Source organism: Ambystoma mexicanum, chromosome 4q, assembly GCF_040938575.1.
Source record: "Ambystoma mexicanum isolate Mex_15411 chromosome 4q, UKY_AmexF1_1, whole genome shotgun sequence".
Taxonomy (NCBI): domain Eukaryota; kingdom Metazoa; phylum Chordata; class Amphibia; order Caudata; family Ambystomatidae; genus Ambystoma; species Ambystoma mexicanum.
The window spans coordinates 540,534,229-540,558,891 of NC_090928.1; the positions used below are offsets into that span (position 1 = coordinate 540,534,229).

The 24,663-nt window shown below is 47.3% G+C and overlaps 1 protein-coding gene across 6 annotated transcripts in view; it reads right to left on the bottom strand.

Moving 5' to 3' along the window:
• The window catches only part of REPS1 (RALBP1 associated Eps domain containing 1), a 2,155,944-nt gene that overhangs the window by 789,442 nt on the left and 1,341,839 nt on the right, over positions 1–24,663 (bottom strand). For all 6 annotated transcript variants that reach the window (XM_069608106.1, XM_069608108.1, XM_069608105.1 and 3 more), the window contains one exon: positions 7,491–7,595. In XM_069608106.1, the coding sequence (XP_069464207.1) occupies positions 7,491–7,595 (105 nt within the window). The remainder of the gene's footprint in view (positions 1–7,490; positions 7,596–24,663) is intronic.

Here is a 24,663-nt window from a genome sequence, read left to right on the forward strand (position 1 = left end):
TGCATGGATTGATCATGTGACAAAATATTTGTGTGGTGGTTATTCTGTTCTGCAGCTAGGATGCAGGGAAGAAATGTTTATTTGGACTCATCTTTTTAGGTGTCATGTGGCCTATGCCCAAGGTTAGTGTGGTCTCTGCCTTTTTGGCTTCAGTAACTCATTCACTGGTTTTAAGGAGGATATAGGTATATATAGGTATATTTAGAGAGCTAGCTTATTTGGTGTCCTTGTCAACAGGTGACTATTTGGGGGGACGCTGTTGCGTGCAACGAAGATGGCTGCCTGATTGCCGAGCTCCTCTCCGGTGATGATCCTTTTATGTTTATATCCTACTGCAGAGCCACCCTAATAACCCACGCTGGTCGCACTGCCTGCCCAAACCCTCAGGGAGGAAGAATTCAAAAATTTCGGCTCCACATGGCCTGGGGAACGATCCTGTGAGATACGACGGGCTAATGCGGAGTGGCTAGCCGGCAACAAAACCAGCAGGTTACTGCGTGGGACCACGGCTCCAACAGATCAACGAGGCTACAAGATGTGCAGAGCCTGCCTTCCCACCCGCGTATCATTACAATTCCTTGTCGAAGGCCATACTGGCGAAGCACCTCGGACGCCACTGAACGAGGACACCAGATGAGTCGGTCCCCAGACTTCCTCACGGATGGTTTGAAGTAGCTGGAAGGTGCAGCTTACTAAATAACGCATGGCGAACAGAGGGAGAACCGGAGAAGCAGCCAGCGCACCATCCACATACGGCTTCGCATAAGGCGGGAGAGCACCTGCTGCCGTTGGCTACATGTTGCTCCTACAAGATAAGTACAGGTGCATCCCCCACCCCCTTGTGCGGGCCTATTTGTGTTTAGAATGCTCCTTGGTGCCGGATCCCACCCTCCAACCTGCCTGGGGGGCCAATGAACTGGGCGGCCTGAGCCTGCCGATCCAGGTCTACCCCCTACTGCCCTGTGGAGCAACGGGAATTGTGTGGCGGCTTGGGGAACAACAACCCTTGTTAGAACCGGCTGCTGTGAGGTTCGGACTTTCCGGCCCTTCCTCAGGGACCCGGCTCGACCCCCTCCCCCTGTACACCAACATCAGCCGGGCCCGTGGCCAGAGCGAACACCTAACCCAGCCCGCTGCGGCGCGGTGTGCCGCAGTGCTGGAAGAGCACACAGATATTGCAGCCGCGGCCAACCTGTTAAACTATTGATTTGCAATAAACAACACAGGGGCACAAAGATCTCCTGGCCTGACCACCCTACTTAGCTCTAAATATAAAACTTGCATGATGGATGTGGGGCACAACTGCTTTTGAATCTGCTGCTGTACTGCCTAAGATTGATGATAATAGAAGTTGAGCACCACATTCCCCTACTACATTGGACTGATAAACAGATCCCTGTGACACCCTACATACGTGCTGAGAAACACGTACCCATACCTGACTGGGTACCCCACGTCATCATACAAACTGCTCTGACCGACAGCCTGTGCACTCCACCCACCATCCTGTGAGCTCATGCCTGGACTGAAAGACGTTTTGCACCAGTTGTAGAAACACTAAAGTATCAACACGTGGGAGATCACAGTCCATCCGTTAAATAAGCTGCACAGGAAGTAGTAGCCTCGAAAATCGCATCAGTGACACCAGCCTTCTACATCAAATATTCCTTATAAATCCAAGACAGAAGCTGGAAGTTCTGTTGAAACAGAGGTGGACCTGCGCTTACCACGCATCAGTCTGAACTCCACAAAACAAGGCTATCACAGCCACAGTCGCATCCATTAGTATCACTTGGGGTTGTATCCTCTCAGTCCAACAAATTTAAAAGTCCAGTACAACAGGATCGAACTCCTGGTGTACACCTATACCAAGTTCAAGTACATGGTCCGGACGTGGGCGATCCTGGTTGAAGCACAGGTCAAACTAATCTGACCACACAGGCAGCAGTTGATTGTCCAAGATCTCTCTCCAGGCGATGCCAAGGGGTACTAGCGCCAAGAAGAAGAAAACGGGTCCGATGGATTCGTACACAAGCTCCCAGACCCCGGCTAGTATGTCGAGCCCCTTGGCCGAAGCCTCCGCGGCTTCCTCTGATGACGCCAAATTTGACAATCTCCTGGCCACGGTGGAGAACTGTTTTCTTGCAGTAAATGTTAAACTAGACGATATCGTCTCTACCATCTGTTCACTCAAGGCCCGGGTTGATAAAGAGTGCTAGAATCACGGAGGCAGAAAACAGGATTGGGACCAACGAAGACTCAATAAGCCAAAACACCCGTGATATAACCCTGTTGAAAGGAGAGATGACCAAACTGTGAGGTAAATGCAACGATTTGGAATCCAGATCGTACCACTACATCCGAATAGTAGGTCTCTCCGAATCCTTCTGTAAGGGTCCCATGGAACCTCATATTGAATCGTTGCTTAGAACTTTTTTTGGAGAGAACTCCTTTTCAGAACATTTTTGGTGGAAAGGGCACATCGCACCTTGGCCCCAGTGCCCAAACCAGGGGCCCCGCCTCGTACCATTGTTGCCAAATTACTCAATTACATAGACAGAGACGTGGCGCTTCGCCTAGCGAGGGAGATGGGCCCGCTTCGACATGGCAGAGACAATATTCACATATATCCTGACTTCGCAGCATGCGTCCAGACGTAAAGGAGGTCATACGACCAGGTTAAAATACAACGGAGACTGAGAAAGGTCCCTTATGCCTTACTGTTTCCTGCAAAACTACGAATACAGCACGGAAGCCGGGCGCATTTCTTCGAAAATCCATCTGCGGCCATGAACTACATAGAAGACTCCATTCCCCTTCCGCCACAGAGGGGTGACCCTTACCAAAACAACCTCCAATGTAAGATTGACGACATGAGAGCCCCGAACAACTGAAAGGCAGAACTGCAATATCCTTTGATAAGATTACTGTTAATAATGGGTGCATGGGTGGCACCATCCCAGGATTGGTAAGAAACCGGATGAGATGCATTTGGTTACAGGGGCTGTGGCCGCAACGTACGCTCCCCCGGGAAGTTCCACAAGTTTATGCAAATAGTTCATCATCAGGTTGGGGTTGATGATGCGGAAGGGGATGGTGGCGGGACACAGGGAATTCCTATGGACTTATGGAGTTGGGAAATAAGTCTACGAATTGAGGTTCCACGGCACGTTGCCGTTATACTTTGGGGAAGGGTTGGGAGCTGGCGGAATTGGTATAGGTTCAAAAGCAGAGAGTTACACCGTTGCAAGAACGGCCCAATCAGTAATGGAGTACTATTATATGAAGAACGACACTTCGATAAATGGCACATAACACTCAAATACATAGGGGACTGTATTCAACTTATCTCCTGGAACGTACGGGGGCTCAACAACCCTATCAAGGCCAGGAAGGTGGCGGCCTACACAGCACAACATAACCCCCAAATACTGCTACTTCAAGAAACGCACGCAACCCCAAAAGGTGAATTCCAGTTTTCTAGCAAAATGGGGCCCCCTTAGATACGGCACAGAATATTCTGCTCAGTCTAGAGGAGTCTTGACCCTCATACACCCATCATTGGGCTTTCGATACCAAAGAAGCATAATCTATAAACACGGCAGGTTTGTTTTGGTATGCAGAGAGGTGGCCAGCTGCAACATAGTAATTGTAAACACATACCGCCTGAACATAGATGACCCAGAATTTTACCATGCAATACTAGACAAACTAGATGCAGGAGAAGATGCACTGTTACTATGGGGTGGGGACTTCAATACAATCCTGGATGTTTCACTTGATCGATCCACTGTAAACCCCCGGGGACCCACAAAAGCTGCCTCAACCCTGAGACAAATTATGGCACAACTATTCTTGATAGACCCTTGGCGCGCCCTCCACCCAGCTGAGAAACGATACACATATTATTCATCTGTTCATGACTTGGAATCCCGTTTAGATTACTGGGTCATCAGCTCCACCCCGTCGGGATCGGTGCCCGATTGCGATATCTATCCCCGGACCCTATCAGACCACTCCCCTATATCCCTCACGCTTACCCTACGGGACAACACCCCGCAGGTTAGACGCTCTAGGATGCCCTCAGCCATACTCCATGATCCCCATGTGTGTGAGGCACTCCACATAGAAATAGAAGAGTTTTTTTACATTAAATGTAGGCTCAGTAGACACCCTTTGGGAAACGTTCAAGGTATGGTATGGGGTATCATCATGGGTAAAACCACCACACTACTGAAGGCTGTCAGGAAATAACTGAGTACAGTGGAAGCCAACCTGATAGGACTCGAAACCGAGTACAGTGCTACACATAATAAGGAAACTCTTTCAAAAATACATAAAACACTGGGCTAATTTAACAAACTGGCCGACAATTAAATCCTTTCATGGCTACCCCCGCCAGGGCCCGCAGATATGGTGAAAGCAATAGGGCAGGGAAATTTCTAGCCAACATGCTCAAAGCTGAGGGACACCGAAACCCAATCACTAGCATTCACACTCCGAATGGTGAGGTGGTTAATCGGGAGGGAGACAAACGATGCCTTTGTTTAATTTTACAAAACCCTATATTCCAACTGTGACACCAGATCCAAAGACGAGATAACTGGGTACCTACAGGACATAGACCTCCCAACTATCGCCCCTGAGACCCGTGCTGCACTAGATGTACCAATAACATTGGAAGAAATCACAGCCGCTATAAAAGCACTGACATTGGGTAAAGCTACCAGGTCAGATGGCCTGGGGGCGGAGCTATACAAAGAATTTCACGACAAACTAGCCCCCATGCTATTAAAAATATGGGAGGAAGCAATGGAATGAGGGACTCTCCCCACGTCCATGCGTGAGGCAGTGATCACAGTGCTCCTCAAACCCATCGCCCAGCACACGACCTGTCCTCATATAGACCCCTCTCATTCATTAATACTGACGGCAAGATTTTCGCAAAAATTCTTGCGACTAGACTATTGCCGCACATGCCTTTGCTGGTCCATCCAGACAAGGCGCGTTTCATCTGTACCAGATCCACAGCCTTAAACCTGCGACGACTCTTTGGCGTGTTGGCCCAGATTAATCCAAACGCAGATGCAGTAGTTGCAGCCCTAGACGCCGAAAATGCGTTCGATTCGGTCTCGTGGGCATATCTGTTCTCAGTGCTTAAACGGTTCGGCCTGGGCGAATATTTCCAAAAATGCATCCGGCTGCTTTACACCAACCCTAAAGCATGTGTCCTCACTAACCGTCAATCTCTGCTCTCTTTACTCTTGGAAGGGGAACCAGGCAAGGTTGGCCTTTCTCCCCTATATTATTTGCTCTCACAATTGAACCCATGACAGAATACGTCCCCCAACACCACATACACCGGCGTATAAGAATGACAGGACCCCCATAGTTAATATCCCTTTATGCAGATGACACCCTATTATACGTCCGCAACCCCAGAACCAATCTGGAACCAATTATGACGGATATCCACAAGTTCGCTGAATACTCAGGGTACAAAATCAATTTCTCCAAATCGGAACTCTTCCCTTTAACCCCAACCACACAAGATCTATCGGACATAGGCGGATTCAAGTGGGCTCCTGTCCGAGTACGCTATTTAGGGGTAATGGTATCCAGAGACAAAAGAGCACTACTCACAGACAATTATGAGGAACTCCTACACACACTGACCACTAAGCTACAGCAATAAACTAGACTCCCTATCTCTCTGTATGGCCGAGTAGCGCTCCTAAAAACGGTTGTCCTCCCCAAGTTACTTTATTGTTTTGGTAACTTACCCATATGGCCTGGCAAAACCTCTCTTAGGAAACTGCAATCAATAGTCACAACATTTGTATGGGGCGGAAAGACTGCCAGAATGAAATGGGCCAAACTTACGGAACCATTTGCAAACGGCGGCATCTCAGCTCCAGATTTTGAACTATACTACTGAGTGTCCCGGGCACAATTTGCTAAAGATTGGTTTGACCCAGACGAAACAGCACCACATGTACATAGAGAAATATGCTGCCTATCCCTCTGATATCCGGTCATCTTCAATTCCCATCATAAAGACACTTGTGAATTTGACCCGGTGAGTGCCACCGTACACGCATGGACCAAGATATACCAAATAGAATTGGAGAACCCATACAACCCAGAAATCCCACTATGGAACTTTCCCAATATTACACCCACATTTGACAAGGCCCTACAAAAGCTGTGGGACCCCACCAGACAATTTAAAATGCAGGACATGTTCCTGGAAGGGCTATACATTCACCTGACAGACTGCATTGACGCTATGGGGGGATGGGCAGCTTAGGCGATTTCATTTTCACCGCATGAGGGCTGCGTTTGCAGCTAAGTGGCCAACATTTCCTGCAGAACCCCCTACTCATGAATGCATAAGGGCAATAGTAGCGACTGACGGACGGAGAAAAGGGGTCTCAGTTCTGTATAACCTAGTCCAGATGCACACAACTTCCTGTAACACCGTGAAAGAGATCTGGGAACGCGACCTAGGCGTCGCACTCAGTGAAGAAAAATAGCTTAGATACTGCCAGCTGACCAAAACCGCATCCCTGAATTCGGGTCTGCGATTAATTCAATTCAAGGTGCTTAATCAGCTACACAACACCCCCGCTAAGCTATCTAAATTTGTAGAGGGATGCACACGGAAATGCCTGAAATGCAATTCATCTGACGCAGGCGCATATCACATGTACTGGTCATGCCCTAAGGTGGCAAGGTTCTGGGGCGAGGTTGCTGATATTTTGGAGGAAATTGTGGCTATCTCTGCAACTCCCTCCCCACTGAAATACTTATTCGGGGATATTGGCAAGATGGCCGAGACCACCAGACAATTTTTTAACATAGCATGCGTGATTGCGAAACGATGCATACTGAAATGTTCGAAATCCATTAATGCGCCCTGTAAAAATGACTTCCTAAGAGACTTGGCAATGAAAAATGAATGTGAGGAACAATTTGTGTTAACTGTACAGACAACATGCCGCCCTAAAGATATATGGGCCCCGTTCAGAAACTATCTGTGCAATGTGTTACCTGATAAAACTACACCCCCGACAATGCCCTAAATGCTAAGACAATATTTGTAAATGTGTTGTACTGAATGAAAATTACTGCTAAATCTGCAATGCTCTGTACCGATGTAACTCTCAAGTTAAAATAAAGTTATAAAAAAAAAAACAGGTGACTATTTGGCACTTTGTTGGTCATTAACGTCATGCGCGGCCCTTTCTTTGGAATTACTTGATATGGAAAAGCTTCTGAAGAGTGCAGTTTTTCATTCGATTTATTAATGCATACTATCTGTTCAACATCCTAAAATATATCAAAATATCACACAGTAGGAAAAATTCACATTTGACAGCATATTTTTAATAGGTGAAATTTGACATGACAGGTTTTTACATTCACTTTTTATTTAAAACTGCAGAATGTAAGCTAATACATTATTTACTTCTATTTGCTGCACTTACCAACTGTGTTTCCAGCAATAAACTTCACAGATGAACTCAAGTTACTATTGTCTTCTGAAAGGTCAGGTGGTTTCACAAGTAAAGGACTAGTAGGATTAGACGGATCTGAAAAAAAGGTGAGCATGCCATCAATCCAGAGAAAAGTTACTAGTTAATAAAAAAAAAACAAGTTACTTCTAACCTGGTAATGTTCTTTCGATGGGATGTTCCTCCGACGTATTCCTCATCTTAGATAATTCATCTCCAGCTTGCTGGCCTCGAAAATGTTTTCTCTGTAGAGGGCGCTGCGCGTCGACGTCTGTCGAGTTGGTGTCCCTCGACAGCCACCGTATCGGCGCTGACGTCACCATGCCCATAAATAGCCACGCGCGGCTTCCGTTGCTCAGTTCCGTTTTGTAGCACAAGATAAGTCTTGCATGAATTGGCTATTGACCTTGAAGGAGCGTGAGCTGCAACCACAAGGGAAGTATTACTGCGGGGATGGATGGGAGGGGCGATAAGGAATACGTCGGAGGAACATCCCATCGAAAGAACGTTACCAGGTAAGAAGTAACTTGTTCTTCGAAGGGATTGTGTCCTCCGACGTATTCCTTATCTTAGATAGACTCCCATTGCAGTGGAATGTAATTGGAGGTGGGAGCAAGAATGTCGGTTGTATACGAATTGTTTGTTTTACAACTGTTCGAATGACAATTGACCTTTTCACAATTGACCGAATTGTGAAGGTCAATTGTAACATATATGTGGGGGGAAACCCCCCCCCCCACAACCCTCACCCAACGCCAAACCCCCCCAAAACCCCTATATATTACCAAACCGATATATATATATATATATATATACACACACGGTCAATTGTGAAAAGGTCAATTGTGACCCTTTAAATTCGGTCAATTGTTAATTCGAACAATTGTAAACGAACAATTTGGGTAATACCAGAATGTCATGTATCCCTTTTAGGAATGAACCGAATGTAATACGGCTTTGCCAAATCTGGTCTCTTGACTAGCGGAGGAATGCAGGTTGTAAAATCTTGTGAATGTATGTGCGGACGACCATGTGGCAGCCGCACATATGTCTCGGACCAGTACCCCTCTTTGGAGGGCCAAAGAGGCTGCGATACCCCTGGTTGAATGAGCCCTAAGATTTTGAGGGGGCTCTTTCCCTGCCAATTTGCAACATTCCAGAATGGCCAAAATAATCCACCTGGAAATGGTCTGTTTTGTTATGGGTAGTCCCAACTTGTGACCCGAGTAGCCTACAAACAGTTGGTCTGCTTGCCTTAACCTAGCAAGACTGCTGATGTAAAATCTTAGAGCTCGCCTTGGGTCCAGCCTATGTAGCCTTTCTTCCTCTTTCCCAGAATTGGGGGGGGGGGGATAGAACGAAGGTAAGGTAATTTTCTGAGTGATGTGAAATTCAGAAACCACCTTTGGGAGAAAATTAGGCTTCACCTGTAGGACAACTTTGTCCTTATGGAAAATTGTATGGGGGGGTTTACAAGATAGAGGTTGTAATTCGCTCACCCTCCTAGCAGATGTTAGTGCTACTAATAGGATAGTTTTAAGAGTGAGAAATCTCAGCGAACAAGAGTAGTGGTTCGAAGGGAGTACCCATTAGGAAATTTAAGACTAAATTTAAGTCCCATAAGGGAACTTGGAATGGTCTTGGAGGATAGACATTAGTTAATCCCTTGAGAAATTGTATTACTAAGGGTAGTTTGAAATACGACGGTTCCTCCGCAGTGCGCTTGAAGATTGATAGCGCCGCGAGAAAGCCTTTTACAGTGCCAACTTGAAGGCCTGAGTTTGCCAAGTAGAGTAGAAACGATAACACCGTTGGTGTACCGCATGAAAAAGGGTTGATATTGTCCTCTACACCAGCTGCAAAATTTGTTCCAACGGCAGCGGTATAAAGACTTTGTTGCTGGCCTTCTGGCCGAAAGCAACACCTTCTTGACGTCATCAGTGAGGTCCCAAATCCTTGTACCTCAACCTTTCAGAAGCCAAGCGTGAAGGTTGAGGGTTTTTATGTCTGGATGGAGAACCTGACCTCCCTTCTGCGAGAGATGATTCTCTTTGAGTGGAAGACGGATTGGAGGGCAGATGGACATATCCAGAAGGTCTGGGTACCACGTTCTCCTGGCCCAGTCCGGGGCAATTAGGATCATGGTTTTCCAGAATCTTCTCAACCTCCTGATCATTTGAGGAATAACAGGGACTGGTGGAAACGCGTAAAGGAGTGGAAACTCCCAGTCCACTACAAACGCGTCCCCTAGAGCTCCTCTCGGGGGAAATTCCCTTGAACAGATCGCACTGCCTGTTGGCACTGGTGGTGAACAGATCCACCTGAGGGGTTCCCCAAAGGGCGAAGATCTCTTGAAGGACTTCCTGAGCTAGCTCCCACTCGTGGGAGACTGTGCTCTGCCTGCTCAGGAGCGTCCGCTGTCAAGTTCTTCTCTGCGGCTAGGTGAACTGCCGATAGAGAGATTCCTTCCTGAATTGCCCAAAACCAGAGCTGCATTGCCTCTCTGCACAGTGGCAGTGACCCTACGCCTCCTCTTTTGTTGAGGTAGTGCATGGCCACCGTGTTGTCCGTCATTATCAGAACATTTCTCCCCTGTACTGATGGCAGGAAATCTTTCAGCGCTAGTCTAATCGCTCTCAGCTCTAATAGGTTGATGTGTAGTCTGGACTCTGATGGAGACCAACGACCGCTGATGGTCAAGTCGTTGGCATGGGCTCCCCACCCCGTGAGTGAGGCGTCTGTGACTACTGTTATCTCTGGCCATGGTTGCCAAAACAGTTCTCCTTTCAAGATGTTCTCTGGATAGGCCCACCATTGAAGGTCGTGGGCTTTCTTGTCCGGAATCCGGAGAAGATCCGTCATTCTTCCCGAGTATTGTGACCACTGGGTTCTTAGTGCCCACTGGAGGGATCTCATTCTCAGGCGAGCCTCTGGCACAAGGAAGATGCAGGATGCCATGAGGCCTAGCAATCTCAAAAAGTCAAAGGCTGGGAGATGTTGGGCATTTTGAAACTTGTTGACCATCTGCAGAATATCTTGAGCCCTCACCTCTGGTGGCGAGGCTTTTCCCCAGGAAAGTGTCCAGGACCGCTCCGATGAACTGGAGTCTTTGTGATGGTATCATCTGTGACTTCTTTAAATTGAGGGAGAAGCCCAGTTTGTGAAGGAAGTGGCAGACATAATCTAGCTGGATCTGAGCTTGTTCCGAAGATACAGCTCTGATCAGCCAATCGTCCAGGTAGGGGTAGACGTGGATCCCTTCCCTCCTTAGACTTGCAGCCACTACCGACATTAGCTTGGTGAAGACCCTCGGGCGGAGGTCAGCCCAAATGGCAGAACTCGAAATTGGTAATGAGAGCCGCCAATTGCGAACCTCAGGTATATCCTGTGTTTGAGATGGATTGGCACATGGAAATAAGCACCCTGGAGGTCCAGAGATACCAGCAAGTCCTGGAGCTGGAGGGTCTGAAGGATCCGAGAGAGAGTTACCATCTTGAACTTGTCCTTCCTGAGGAACTTGTTCAATTCTCGTAAGTCCAAGATAGGTCTCAGTCCTCCGTCTTTCTTCGGTGTGAGAAAGTAGGGGGAGTACCAGCCCTTGTTCCTCTCCGCTACAGGTACCGGTTCTATGGCACCTTTCTCTAGCAGGTCTACAATTTCCTGCAAGAGTAGCGGACATGGAACTTTCAGAGAGCTGTGCCCCGGTGGATGACTGAGGAATGTGTAGAAAGGGTAGGCAGTAACCTTGGGCAACTGTCTCCAATGCCCAAGCATCTGACGTAATAGCCTGCCATTCCGTCAGATGGCGAGTTAACCTGCCCCCTACAGGTGTTTTGTGTGGAAAGACCTCAGAGTGGTTTGGGGGCGGCTGATGCAGATGCCAAGGGTAAAGAGGCACCTGCTGCTGCTGCGGCGGCCTTAGTACTTTTGACCCGTCCACCTCGGGTGGATCTCCTTTGGCCTCTTTGAGCCGGCTGTCCTTTGCCTCTCCCGAATGCGGAATAATAGTTAAAGGACTTTCCTCTCCCAGAGGTTCCCTAGGGGCGAAAAGGATTTTGGTGGATTGCAGCTCCTAAAGATTTTGCTGCTGCTTTAGATGTTTGCAACCTTTCCAGACTGTCATCAGCCTTTTTACTGAATAAAGAAGAGCCGTCAAAGGGCATATTCAAAAGTCTGGCCTGGACATCTGGAGCAAAGCCAGACTTTTGTAACCATGCATGGCTGCGGATTGTAGTACTTGCCGCCATGGCCCTGCTGATATTGTCAGCGGAATCGATGCCAGTTTGAAGAGATTCGCACATGGCATCTTTGCCATCTTTAATGATGTTAAGGAAGGCTTCCCTTTCATCTCCTTCCGGTATGCAGTCAGCCGCTGATGAAGCACACTCCCACAGTGTGTGACTGAACCTGGCGAGCGTACAAGTGGCGTTGATGGATTTCAACACCATACTACAAGCAGAAAAGACTTTTTGCCATAGAATCGTACCTTTTGTCATCCCTGTCCTGTGGAACAGTAGGATAAGAGGATCTGCTGCTTGATGAAGTTGCTGCTTAATCACCAGGCTCTCTGGAGTCGGGTGTTTTGATAAATATTCAGGGTCAGCCGCAGCTACCCTATACTTGGCTGACAATTTTTTATTGACTGCAGGGATAACCTCAGGAGTTTCCCAATTTGATGAAATTTTCCTTTGTAAAGCTGTATGGAAAGGGACCACAGGATCCTCCTGTGGACCTTTATCTAGTATGTCTGTAAGGTCATCCTGTTGAAAAACAGGTGAAGGCGCAGACCAACCCATGAGTTCAATAATTCTTGCCATCAGGGTTCTATAGAGGGTTTCGGCATGTTCCCCTGGGTCTGGTTTGGCAAATTCCACTCTGGGGAAGTGTCCAACCCACTTGCCTCATGTAAGGATTCCCGTAGGTCTTTCAACCTTCTTTCCTCAGAGGTAAAAACCTCTGAAACAGGTGGTGTGGTCCTCTGCAGTCCGAAGGGTCCTTCTTGATCAGAATCCTCCCCTTCTTCATAGATTGAAGATAAGGTTCTGGGGTACTCTGACCTCAGAAATGGTGTAAAACCCATTTCTAAAGCAGAAGGGGCCAAACTTGTCATTATTGGTCGAGAAAAAGTCGATGTCGTCGACGCCGATGTGAAAGGCTTCGAAGGCGCCGAGAAAGGCGTCGGGAAAACTGGAAGAGGCCTCGAGGAACTCGAGAGGATCGGGATCCTGCTCGAGGATGTCGACGACATTCTCAGATTCGTGCTGGAGGTCCTGGGTATAACAGTTGGCTGTGAAGTAGCCGTGATTTTTTCTTTTATCGTCGTCGATTCGATCAATGCGTTGAAGAACCCTTCGATAACGGCGTCGATGGCGCTGATCCATGAGTCGAAGGGACTTTCGACTACGGGGTCGAAGATGGTGCCTTGCTATCCGATGGCCCGTGGCGCTCTCGGGTGGACTCTTTCGCCAGGTGCAACGACTTGTGGCGTTTCGATTTTTTGGGTTTTTCACCCGGGGTATCACCCTCAGCTGTCTTCGAGGGGGTCGAGGCCGCTTTCTCAAAGACGCTTAGCATCTTTTTCCTGAATTCCTCCCACTCAGCCTGAGAGCTGTGTTTGGTGGGGCAGGAGACCCTTTCTGGGGAAACAGAAGATGACGAGGACGGGGATCTTCGACATCTCTTTTTTGAGTGTCTAGATCTCGACGAGTGGTGGGAGCTACTTCAAGACCTAGAATGGGAATGCTTTCGACGGCGAGGAGACAAATGCCTCGACTCGGCCGAAGAAACTTTCGAGGAGGTTTTAACTGACTTACCTCTCTCGAGCTTCCCCTTGCGCTCCTTCAAGACTTTCGCCGACATGGACATGCAGTCCTCACACTCCGAACAATGGTGCTCGACTCCCAAGCACCACAAACAGATCCTGTGAGGATCAGTTAGCGACATTTTCTTTCCGCAGTCTCGACATTTTATGAAGCCGGTCCGCGGAGTCGTTGGTTCGGATGAGGAAGCCATCGAGTACGAGTTGGTTTTCTCAAGGAAATATAAGAGGTTTATCTGACTGAACTGAGCAACGATATTCCGAGGCCCCACGAAGCGCGGAAAAACGGAACTGAGCAACAGACGCCGCGCGTGGCTATTTATGGGCATGGTGATGTCGGCGCCGATACGGTGGCTGTCGAGGGACACCAACTCGGCGGACGTCGACGCGCAGCGCCCTCTACAGAGAAAAAAATTCCGAGGCCAGCAAGCTGGAGACGAATTATCTAAGATAAGGAATATGTCGGAGGACACAATCCCTTCGAAAACTAAGTTACTATTGCATTTGAAATCATCCAAGATAGACCAACCAGCCCCTGCCCCAAAAAGGAGTTATCCATCTTGAAAACCACACATTGAAAACAAGTGACAATTGCTCATCCAATGCTTCCCTGTCCCACGTTAAACAAGGGGAAACATATCCAACAGAAGTGGAGGGACACTGCTGCATAAGGAAAGTTGGAAAATCTCCAGGAGTAAAAGGGGCAGTTGCAGAACCCCCACATACAAAGCCGACCTATTGCAGCCAGTGTTCCCCTGCAGCACTCCCCTGGATACAAGGATTGCATCCAGTTGGATTTACATACGTCGTTATTCCACTTATTTTTCTGAGTTTAAAGCAGAGACATTTGCCTTGCACATTTTGTTGTTCATTTTTAATGTGAGGGTCAGAAACGTTTTCAACACAAGGACAGTTTGTTTAAATTGGACGAGACACAGACTGTTCTACTTTTGATTTCATAGGCAGGGAAACTCATTTGGATAGGTATAGAAAGGCTATTATCCAAACCCATTTATTTTAATAAAATGTCTAATGTTGAAAACATTACAACTTTGTGTGCCCGTCTCTCATTTATGACCCCTCACAAGTCCAAGTTGTTTGACCATGTGCTTCGGCTTCTGGGTCATCCTTGGAGGCCCATAGACAGCTGTGGATGCAACTCTGGCAGATGGACATCCAAGAAAGTTCTCCTGCTTCATCTTCCTTCCTTCAGATCCTAATTGCTTGTCCACAGATGGAGCTCATTGACAAAAATAAATTGAAAAAAATCAGCAAGGTTCGAGAATGTAATCAATCCTCCATGATCAAATCCTTGCAGGACATTTGATAGGAGGCAGACACTGGCTCAGATTCTAAAGGGCAGGTGGCCCTTTTCGAGTTAGGGGCTGTGGCCGGAGACCCCTCCTTTACCCCCCAAGCAGATGGCTGAGCCTGGTCAGCACAGCCTTCCCAAATGGTGGCTTCCTCGTCCCTTTCCAGAAAGCCTGAATATGAACTTGGGAGATCCAGCTTGGAGGTGCCGGGAGGCTGCCTGCAGAGGTTGGCAAAATTATGACAGGAGTCCAGGGGGACTAGCGTCAAGTACACTACTTAAGCCAATCCCCCAGAATCTACTCAAACACCAGACAATGCTGCAAGGGATATGTGAGAAACCTGAAGGTGTCCCACTCACTAGTCCCTGTGATCCGTCTTCCAGGTGGCCAGGACACGGCCATGGCTATTGGCACCAGTTCCTAGGGGAGGACCAGTGTGGGAGGATCCCCTGGATGGGGGGGTCTCCGGGGAGTGGAAGTGGGACACCGAAGGGCAAGACGCGGTATCCCCTTCCTTATAATACCCTTTCCCCATCCTACCAGGTAGGATATCTAGAAACTCAACCACCCCCTCTCTCCCAGTTCACCGTGAGCAAAAACAGACTAACACTAGAGACACATACCTGAATGTCCCAACACCAGGGTCAGGCAGAGTCAGGCAATTACTGCTAATTACACACACCTGACTCATCAAACTTAGCCACACGGGTAAAAGGCGGTTCACAAAAGCACATTCTGAGCAAGGACAAACGCACAAGGAAGCAGCTATTCCGGGATGGCAGTTTAAATTGAGGAGAAAGGCGGCAAAACCAGAGAGGATGACAAGGAGGGAATTGCCCTTACCCTTTTCAAGAAAGGATCACAACTTTCATGAAACCTCAAGGAAAATAAACATAAGACAAGGAACACCAGCTAACAAACAATGCAGTGTTTGTCGAAGGTACACAGGGCCCTCCTCTACTGATGGCCAAGGCGGGGAGAATATATATTGACACCGTGGTACCGTCCTTGACTCCGACAACAAAGTGATGACAACCAGCTGAGCACAGCCCGCGAGTCGGGAGAAGCTGATAACCAGCCGGGCCGTGTGATGCTCAAGGTTGCAAGTGGTAACATTGTATGAACAAAGAACTTGTGTACGATTGAACTTTAAGAAACCAAGAACGGTACCAGAAATAGAGTGGTCCAGCGCCACATGGGTGCTCACTCTAAGATCTCGGTTTTGGTACCCCAGAGCATGTAAAAAGATTACTAAAAGGTGAATCTAAGTGATCCTGCAACGGGTTGCGTGGAATCCCGTGCACATTCGAAAGTCTTCGATCGCCTACGTGTGGCAATTGGCCTGAGCACGGCTGATGGGGACTAATTGTAAAAAGGGGGTCTGAGCCTAGCAGAGGGGGACTAATTGTGAATGTTGGGGATCTGAGCCTGGAAGAGGGGGATCCAGGGTGAAGAATAAATCACCCAACGTGAATACCAAGGAAGGAACTTTTTCTCTTTATTGTTTATGGAACATCAGGCCCTCTGAGGCAAGAGACGTTGCATCAAAGAAACTGGGGCACAGAAAGGCCCCGATATAGTAGAAAGAAACTGTGACCTTGTGTCGGAGAAGCCCAGGAGTGTGCTGTGCTCAAGGGACCCACCTTGTCCCATGCCAAAAACGTGGGGGAATCCAAGCGCCGGCTAACACATCCCGACTTATCATATTGTGAACACTTTTCTTTTGTTAATATTATCCCACACTATTTTATAACATAGCTAAAGGATTGGCAATAGTTTATTTTTTATTTTTAGTATCGGCCCTTTTTATTTGACTAGACTCCACAAGGACTGTATTCTTATTATTTGATGGTAATAGCTTTTCCCCTTCATAGATTTAGGGCTAAATAGGCATTTTTCACAACCCCTCAATAAACACCCTTGAGCTGTGGTCACTTGTGTCTGTCTTACTTTGATATCATGCCTTCCTTACATATAACAGAACTGTTCAAAAAGGTCATGGAACTTGCACCTGTAGCCAAGTATGAACAAGGATAGGGAGGTTTATGTTCTGGATCTGAAGCATTTTAAACTCTTAAACTACATGTTCAGGATCGTCACTCAAGTCCAAAATCCCTCTGATACTCCCAGGAACTTGCCTAGCCACTATCGATCGGAGGGGTTCCAGTTCGGACGCCACAGGAAGAATACCAATGTTTCCATTATCAGAGGAAGCACTCCAGTTCACTGTGGTGCTATGCAGGCTTTAATCCTTCATGAGCAAGCATACATTGGGTATCAGTGTTTCTCCCTACCTGGACAATTGGTTATTTCCACTTCTCACATTCTGGCATACCTTTAAAAGGAAGAACTGTCTGCACAACTCTCTAATGGCTGGGGGTTCTCGACAATTGGAAGAAGTGCCACATATTCCTAATCAGAGCTTTTACTTTGTTAGAGCCAGTTGCAAAACAATTAGGGGGAGCTGCCCCAGAGCAGGAAAACAAGGCTCGAGCAACAGCTCCGGAAGCTCCTAGACATGAGCTGACCATGCCACCGAGAGTGTCTGCGAGTGTAGGGGAAAATGTCTGCAACAATTCAGATGGTCCCTTTGGCACTGCAACAGTTGAGACACTTGGTCTCCCATCTGTGTGATCATTGGTCCCCATTCTCGCATTAGTACAAGACCTGTATCCCATATTCTTATATTCTGAGGGACAACATCCAGTGGTGGTTAGTGCCAGCCAATCGAGAAAAGGGGATTTCTCTGCATCCTCCCCCTCCCGTAGTGATCACACCCGATGCAAGCAGGGGACAACTTGGGAGGAGGTGGCCCAATCAAATTGGGATGATCTGAAAGCTGGGCAGCTGGCTGTGTTACACTTCCGCCCCCCCCCCTGTCTCCCCCTTAATTCAACACTGCCCTGTATTCATAAGCACCGATAATCAGGTTTCTCTATAACCTGAAATGGCTGGGCAGGAGGGGGGGGGGGGGTGAAAGGTGCAAGCCTTTAGTATGGATAGCATCTGAGATCGGTCAATGGGTAAAATTCAATCTCAAGAATCTCGTGGCAGATTATCTTCCTGGGAGAGAAACTGTGCATTCAGACCACTTCGGCAAGACATTCCTCTCCTTAGTACACCATCATACTCCCTTTGTTTCAGAATCTCTTGCTACGATTCGGGCCTTCTTCAGTTGACCTTTTCCTCTGATGAAGAGCTTCAGTTTCTAATGTTAATCCCCAGGAAAGCACAGCAAGTAGATCAGTGCCTAGCCAACGGAATGGCTATTTGAGTTACCTCCAAGTCTATCGAGTCCACTAATACAGAGTTCTAGAAAGGGTTCTTTGTTGACCAAAGAAACCCTGGTACTCACTTCGAGTTGTACAAGGAACACTGGCTAAAGGACGATCCATGGCCAGTACCGCTATACTGCTCCCAATCCCGCTCCATCCCAGGAACTGCCTCCAGAATCTCTGCCTAGCAGCATGGATCTCGGGTGTTTAGTATTACTATGCCTGGCATGGTGCACTGCATTCAAGCAGCCAGGAAGCCTGCCACTCTCCTCGCCTTCCAGAGTCACAAGGGGCATTCTTTCACTTGGAATGCAGGGATGGAATGCCTTCTGCAGGAAATCAAATCATGATTTATCCCAGATTTTTCTCTGGTATGGCTTCATACTAGACTTGCCAATCCTGACACTTCCATGCCAATGGGTGCTCATCAGGACACACTGGAACTCCTGGGGTGAAATTCTGCATTTGGAATCCGTGGTAGCAAAACTATTCAATAGATTCAAATTGGAGGTGTCCAGTGGCTAGATTTATGATTCCTCTTGGGTTCTACCTCTGGTTCTCCGAGGGTTGCAGAAGGCTTCATAAGACACTCAGGCAAAGGTCATTTCGGAAATTGATCTCTGTGAAGGTGGCTTTATTGGTTGCGACAGATTGTGGAGTTGGGAATGCTTCTCAGTCACGAAAGCCGACCTACAGTTTTCTCCTGACAGATTAGTTCTGAGGTGATCAGTCTACTTCAGACCTAAGGTAGTAGTGTTCTTTTCATGAATCCCTAAGAAATTGTTCTTTAATAATTTCCAGGGGAATCACAGAGTTCGGATCCTCACTCTCCAGATGGGGGAAGGGTGCTTTCAACACATCTTGATTGCAAACAGACCTTCGGCCAGGCAGTTTCTCTGTTTGTACCTTTTTGTACAGCCAAACAGGACACTTGTCTGCTGCACTCAACACTGAATACATGACGTTGTAATAGCCACTGCATATGCCTCCGAGGAGTCCCCTCTTCCCTTCTCAGTCCAATTTAGATACATGCAAGTGGGAGCTCGCCTACAAGAGATTTGTCAGAGTTCCTTTTTAAGCTACTATATAGATGATCATTACTGTGATAAGCCAGGTACATATCTGTGTTCATAGTAATGTTTTTTTTCGTCTGTCTTGGTTGGTTAGAATCTATATGTACTTGAAATACCAATTGCTATCTAAAGAGAATGTTTAGAACCGATTTAAATAGAGAGGGTGACAGTATTTGAGGTACCTAAGTGACAATGAGATGTTATGTAGTGTAGGACAATGGTTGTATGACGAGTCCGGAATGAAACTCTGACACAAGTTAGCCATATTTTTGGTTAAAGACATTTATTGAAAATAAAAGGGGTTGAGAAAATGCCTCTCTGACCCTGCTCCAAGAGGAATTTCCACACCTATACCAAAACGAAGGATCTGTTGGTGACAAAATGTCCAAAATAAAAACTGTTCCATGCCCACATTTATATTCTGGCCCACACACAAACTATCCTGTAACGTGAAACTGGAAATGTCTTTAAACTTGGAAGGTTTATAAAAGTGTTCACAAAAGAAGAATAAAGGACTCCAACACAAAAGTTCTTCAAAGATAAAGGTCCTTGCTCCAGAGGGTGGTTCCCTTCCCCGGGATTCCTCTTTGTAATCTGAACTTTAACATAGAACAGTTCCTTGTGCCTGCCTTGATTCACAACAACACGGAGGTGCAGATCTGTCTGACCTTGCACTGGTGTCTTCTGAATACCTGGTATGCTTTCTGCCAGGCTTTTGCTGCTTCTTTCCTGGTTCACACAATTCCTTTCCAGTCCTGATGTTTCATCTCAGGACCGCTTTATTGCACACAGGTATAGTTGCCTGGTATTCTCTCTTGCTAGGGCTTCTTGTATTCACTCAGGTTCTCTGCCCTTCCCCAAAGTTGCACATATAATTTGTTTCTCAATATGTCGTCCGGTTAATTATCCGGGCGGATTTCTCTAAATGTGCATAATATATATCCATTTATTTGTAAGGACTTTGTTTGCAACTTATCTTCCCTTTTAATATTACGTTTATTTGTTCTCTCTTTAGGTTGTGGTTTAATTACTTGCATTCGGCGCACCTGCCGATATGCCCCAGGGTCCCCTCTGCCTCTGGGTGCACTCAACAGCTCTTCTTGGCATTCCTGGAGTCCCCCGTGGTTAACCGGAGAAGTGTCTCAGTCGGCTTCCTTCTTGCAACTGTTCCCTGTTGGTTTCTTTGGTTCTCGCGGCTTACACTTGACATGTCTACTTTGTTCCGGGCTCCGGTAAGTAAAACGCTGCTCCTTTTCACCTGCGAACGCCCAGGAGTCTCTCACCGGCTCCTGGCATTTCCGCAGCATGTCCTTCTCGCACAGCAGCCTCTTTGGTGAGCCGCCTGGCAACACCAAAACGGTAATTGCCTTTCGGATTCCTTCAGCTTCACGGAGAGACGTAGCTCTCTCCCGCCAGCAGCAGCAGACATTGATTCCCTGCTTCACTTGCCTGTTAACCTTCCCAGGCGTGTGTGAGCAACCACTAGAGCACTCGCTGGGCTTGTGGCGGCCTCCTCTCAGCATTGTTCAATTCCTCTTTCTCGTCCTAGTATTTTGACATGTATGGCAATAATAGTCAATGCTTGGTAACTTGTATGCAAGGTCTGGGAAGGTGTTCTCAATTATCTTGAAAGGCAAGTTAGTTATTGGTATCATAGTAATGTTCTGTCTTACATTTCCATTCCTGTCGACAGAAAAGCTGGCATTATTGAAGAGGTTTGGTTCTATAATTTCAATTGCTTTAAAGTCACAAAAATTATATGTTGGATAGTCACTCACAAGGATTCATGTTGATGTTAGCCAGCCCTTTTAACATGTGATATTGGGGAAGCTGATGTTGGACCTTCTTGGGAGTAATCATTACTGCTCACTGCTGCTTCCTCGTTCCAGTTGTGGCCATATCGTTCCCTAGGTCACGTGGGGGATTGTTGTAGGTGGAGCTGGAAAAGTAGTGAGTGAGAATATTACAATAGGCCATCAGGGCCAAGGAAAGAGAAGGAACATCCCTAAAGGGAAAGGGGAGGGGCATGAGTCTTCCTCCAACAATGCAGTGTCCTTTCCCAGAGGATCACCTTTCCCCATATGATCCTCCCTCATATAGCCCCCACTAAGGTTTGGATCACAAAGCGTCTGCCTCGCCCTGGCCACATGAGGGAGGCCTACCGCAGAGAAAGTAGTGATGACCTAGTTGGATTCATCGCAGTGGACTACAAGATATAAAATGTTGTTTTACATGAAACTAGCTAACAGCTTATTTATGGCCAAGGGTACAAATGGTTTCATGAGAGAGAACGATCAGGAATACATTGGGGTCACAAACTTGGTAAGGAGCTCTAGCTCGAAGGAAGATTGCAGAGTCCTTACAGATGCTTCTTAAACACAAGGTTCTCATCTGAGAAGAACTTCTCTTCAGTGTTCAGCTAAGCACCTATGGCACAAGGCAGGAGTGGCAAGTCACTATCTGCAAGCCCAATGTAGCTAATGGATAGAAACAATAAGACAGAATCCAGCTTCAAATGTAGAAGGGTAGGAACCCTGTCCAAGGACCAGTGATAAAATTAACTTTTCTAGGGTACTGCTAATGAGGGAATGTCTTCCTGTACAAGGGCCATGTCAACCAGAACACCCCAAATAGCCATGGTTCCTTGCTCAGGAACCAGGCTGCCAAAATCATTTATTGTGGGTAGGGGTGAAGACCAATCCTATTTTGCTGACTCTGGAAATCCGAACGGTTTGCCAGAAGATTGTGTGGGTGCGATGATAGGTTCATGAAGTCCCAACACCAGAACCTGGCTGGCCACCATGGATCAAAGAGGATCATGCTACAAATGAGCACCTTGCCAATGTCGGCATTACGCTAGGGATTATTAAAACAGGACAGAAAGCGCACCGAGTAGGGCTGTCCCAACTAGTTGAAAGTGTGTTGCCCGAGATGAAGGTAACTTACCCATTCATGAAATATGAAGTAGACATTTAGAATTCAGATGATTGGCAAACATATCCATTTGTGAACTGCTACAGGCATGCAAAGGATGGTCTACCACCTTTGAATGCAGACATTTTTCGACTGCCAGAAAAAACCCATAACCCAGAAGGTTAATTTGCTCCTAAAAACGCAGCTCCATCCTAGGATTGCGAGTAGCGAGGCTCCCATGGATAGCATCCACCCACCCACCACTATTACATGAAGGACAATGCACTAAGAAGAGATACCCAGAAGCAGATTGATTTCTTGCCACCAAGTAAGGAGATTGTCCTATATTGTTTGCAGAATCTGAAAAGTTGAGTCTTGCGGTTGGGAGATATGATCTCAAAATGACTGAAGTAAAATCTGGTTCCTGAGTCTCGCAAACAGAGCTGCCAACAAGCCAGGAAGACTAGTAGGTTCTAGCACCAGTAGAACATGGATGTCCTGGACAGAATGAAGCATCACAACTTTGAAATTCTTGAGTCACAGATGTGGGCAACAACTTTTCTTGGGCACGGGTGTCCCAGAGGAAAACAGTCGAGGTCAGCCTATGGCAAGTCACCAAGGACGACTACTTCTTAGTGAGAAAGATGATCCAAAGGGTCTGCAATGAGTGAAAACTCAATGGAGGGCGGGGGAGTTGCCCACATCACCAAATTGTCTAAATAAATACATATAGCCAATGCACCCAGAGGTGTCCTGCTGCCGCTGGCATCAAATGGGTAAAACACTCCTGACCCTACAATGAACATCAGTGGACAAATATGTACTGGAAATGGGAAGTGCTAAAGGAAAATCTCAGGAATTGGTAAAAAGGTGCTCACTAGGTTTGTAAAGATGTGTTCTTCAGAACCACTGCACAAATCCAATCACTTGATTTACGGAGCAATAGATTTGAGCAGTAGAAATTACTGCACTCTTCTTGAGGGAGAAAATCATTAACATCAGTCCTGGGATGGTAAGCAGCTTGTAGCCTAGAGTAGAGGCTCCAGCACCAACAGTGAGTGGGGACGGCTCAAACGCCTTGCTGAATTAAGCAGCGGTGTGAGTTCATCTAAAAGGACCACCACACCTGTCTGATGGAGAGGAGCGAGATGGGATTCTACGGTGGGGGGTAAGAGCCAGATGGTAGCCTTTTCTGAAAACCGCATGCACCCAAAGCCCCCTGAGATAGTCACGTAGATTTTCAGAAATTCTCCGACACTGCCATCCCCCTAACTCAATTGGATTTCAGGCTTGTCCACGCTTACTTCTTCCTTCTTCTCTTACTGTGTCAACCTTCACCTTACTCCACCTACCCACCACGCTTCTGTCCCTCCGATGTTTCACTCCCAACTCTCGCATTCACCGTTGGCTCTCACCACTCATCGCACTACTACTCTCCTCCCACCCCTACTACTCAAATACCCTTCTTCCTCTCTGAACTAACTGTTTCATATTCACTCCTTACACTACCTTACTCTACTCAGTCTCCACACAAACATGCACATTCAAAACTGCAGAACCACTATCATTGAAAAACCAATACCTCACCTACTGCACACATCTCCTCCACACGCTGTTGCTTCCTCGTTTATCCTGCTGGTCTCTTGGTCCACCTCCACATCTGACGTCATCTGATTACCCACACTTCCTGTTTAAATACCCCTCCTCTTCTGTACATTGGTCAGCTCTTCCGATCTAATATAGTTCTGGCTGCCCACACCTGTAGGGCGGGTAAGTGTGGGTAAGCCCCACCTCCTTTCTCCATACCGGCACGATGGCAGCACAGTCAGATTAAGACTTTCCTTCGTGCTTCGGGATCCTTCCCCAAGTGGTCTCCTGGTAGATCTGGTTGGGAAGGCTGGGTTGAGTGCCCTTTGTAGTCCCTGGTGATCTAGATGGCCTTCACATGGCTCCTGCTGGTGGCACTTTAGTCTTTCCTGTGCTGCCGCGTATAAATGCATTTTCTTGTTCACCCAGTCATGTGATGTTGGTGTTGTAAGTCTCTGGCCTCGGCTCTTCCTCAGTTCTCTGCGGGGGGACTCGGATTTTCATATTCGCTGGGTTTTCAGTTTTCCTCTGTGGCTCACACCCCCTTTCTGTCAGATGTGGGCCCCTAGTCTACAACTTCAGGCATAGATTCCCTAAAGGACGCAAAGAAAAATTGGCAAGCATCCTTTTTAGGAGTCCAGGATGGCGACAAGGATCTGCACGCCAACATACTTGCACAGGGCGAAGGGTTAAGAATTGGGTCCTCTACCACAGGCTGATAAGGATCCTCACACCCTTTGCACAACGCCTTGTCACACCTTGAGGAGCTGAATACCCAAGCGCAGGTAAGCTTTACTCGTCAGTAAAGGAGCCAGGACAACAATCCATCACCAGTGTTCCAGGTACTGGGTGCCCAAAAACGAAATTATGATCGCCATACTTTTGTGGAAAGCTCGAATGGAATAGGCGACCCCTTACTCCTGACTGGTTCAGAAGGATCCATTTGGTAAACTGCTCTTGTCAACCCAAATTGGTATAAATCTGATAGTTGGGAGTTGGAAATGGGTGGTTGGAGGTGTTGAGAAAGCAATGGGGCTGTCGGCAGGGGCGATGGCAGTGCCACTGGAGGGAAGAGACAGCAGCAAAATTAAAATAGCTACAATCCCGGTCCAGAGACTGGTGCTGTAGTCACAAGAGCCAAGGAAGACACAGTGAACATGCGAGAAG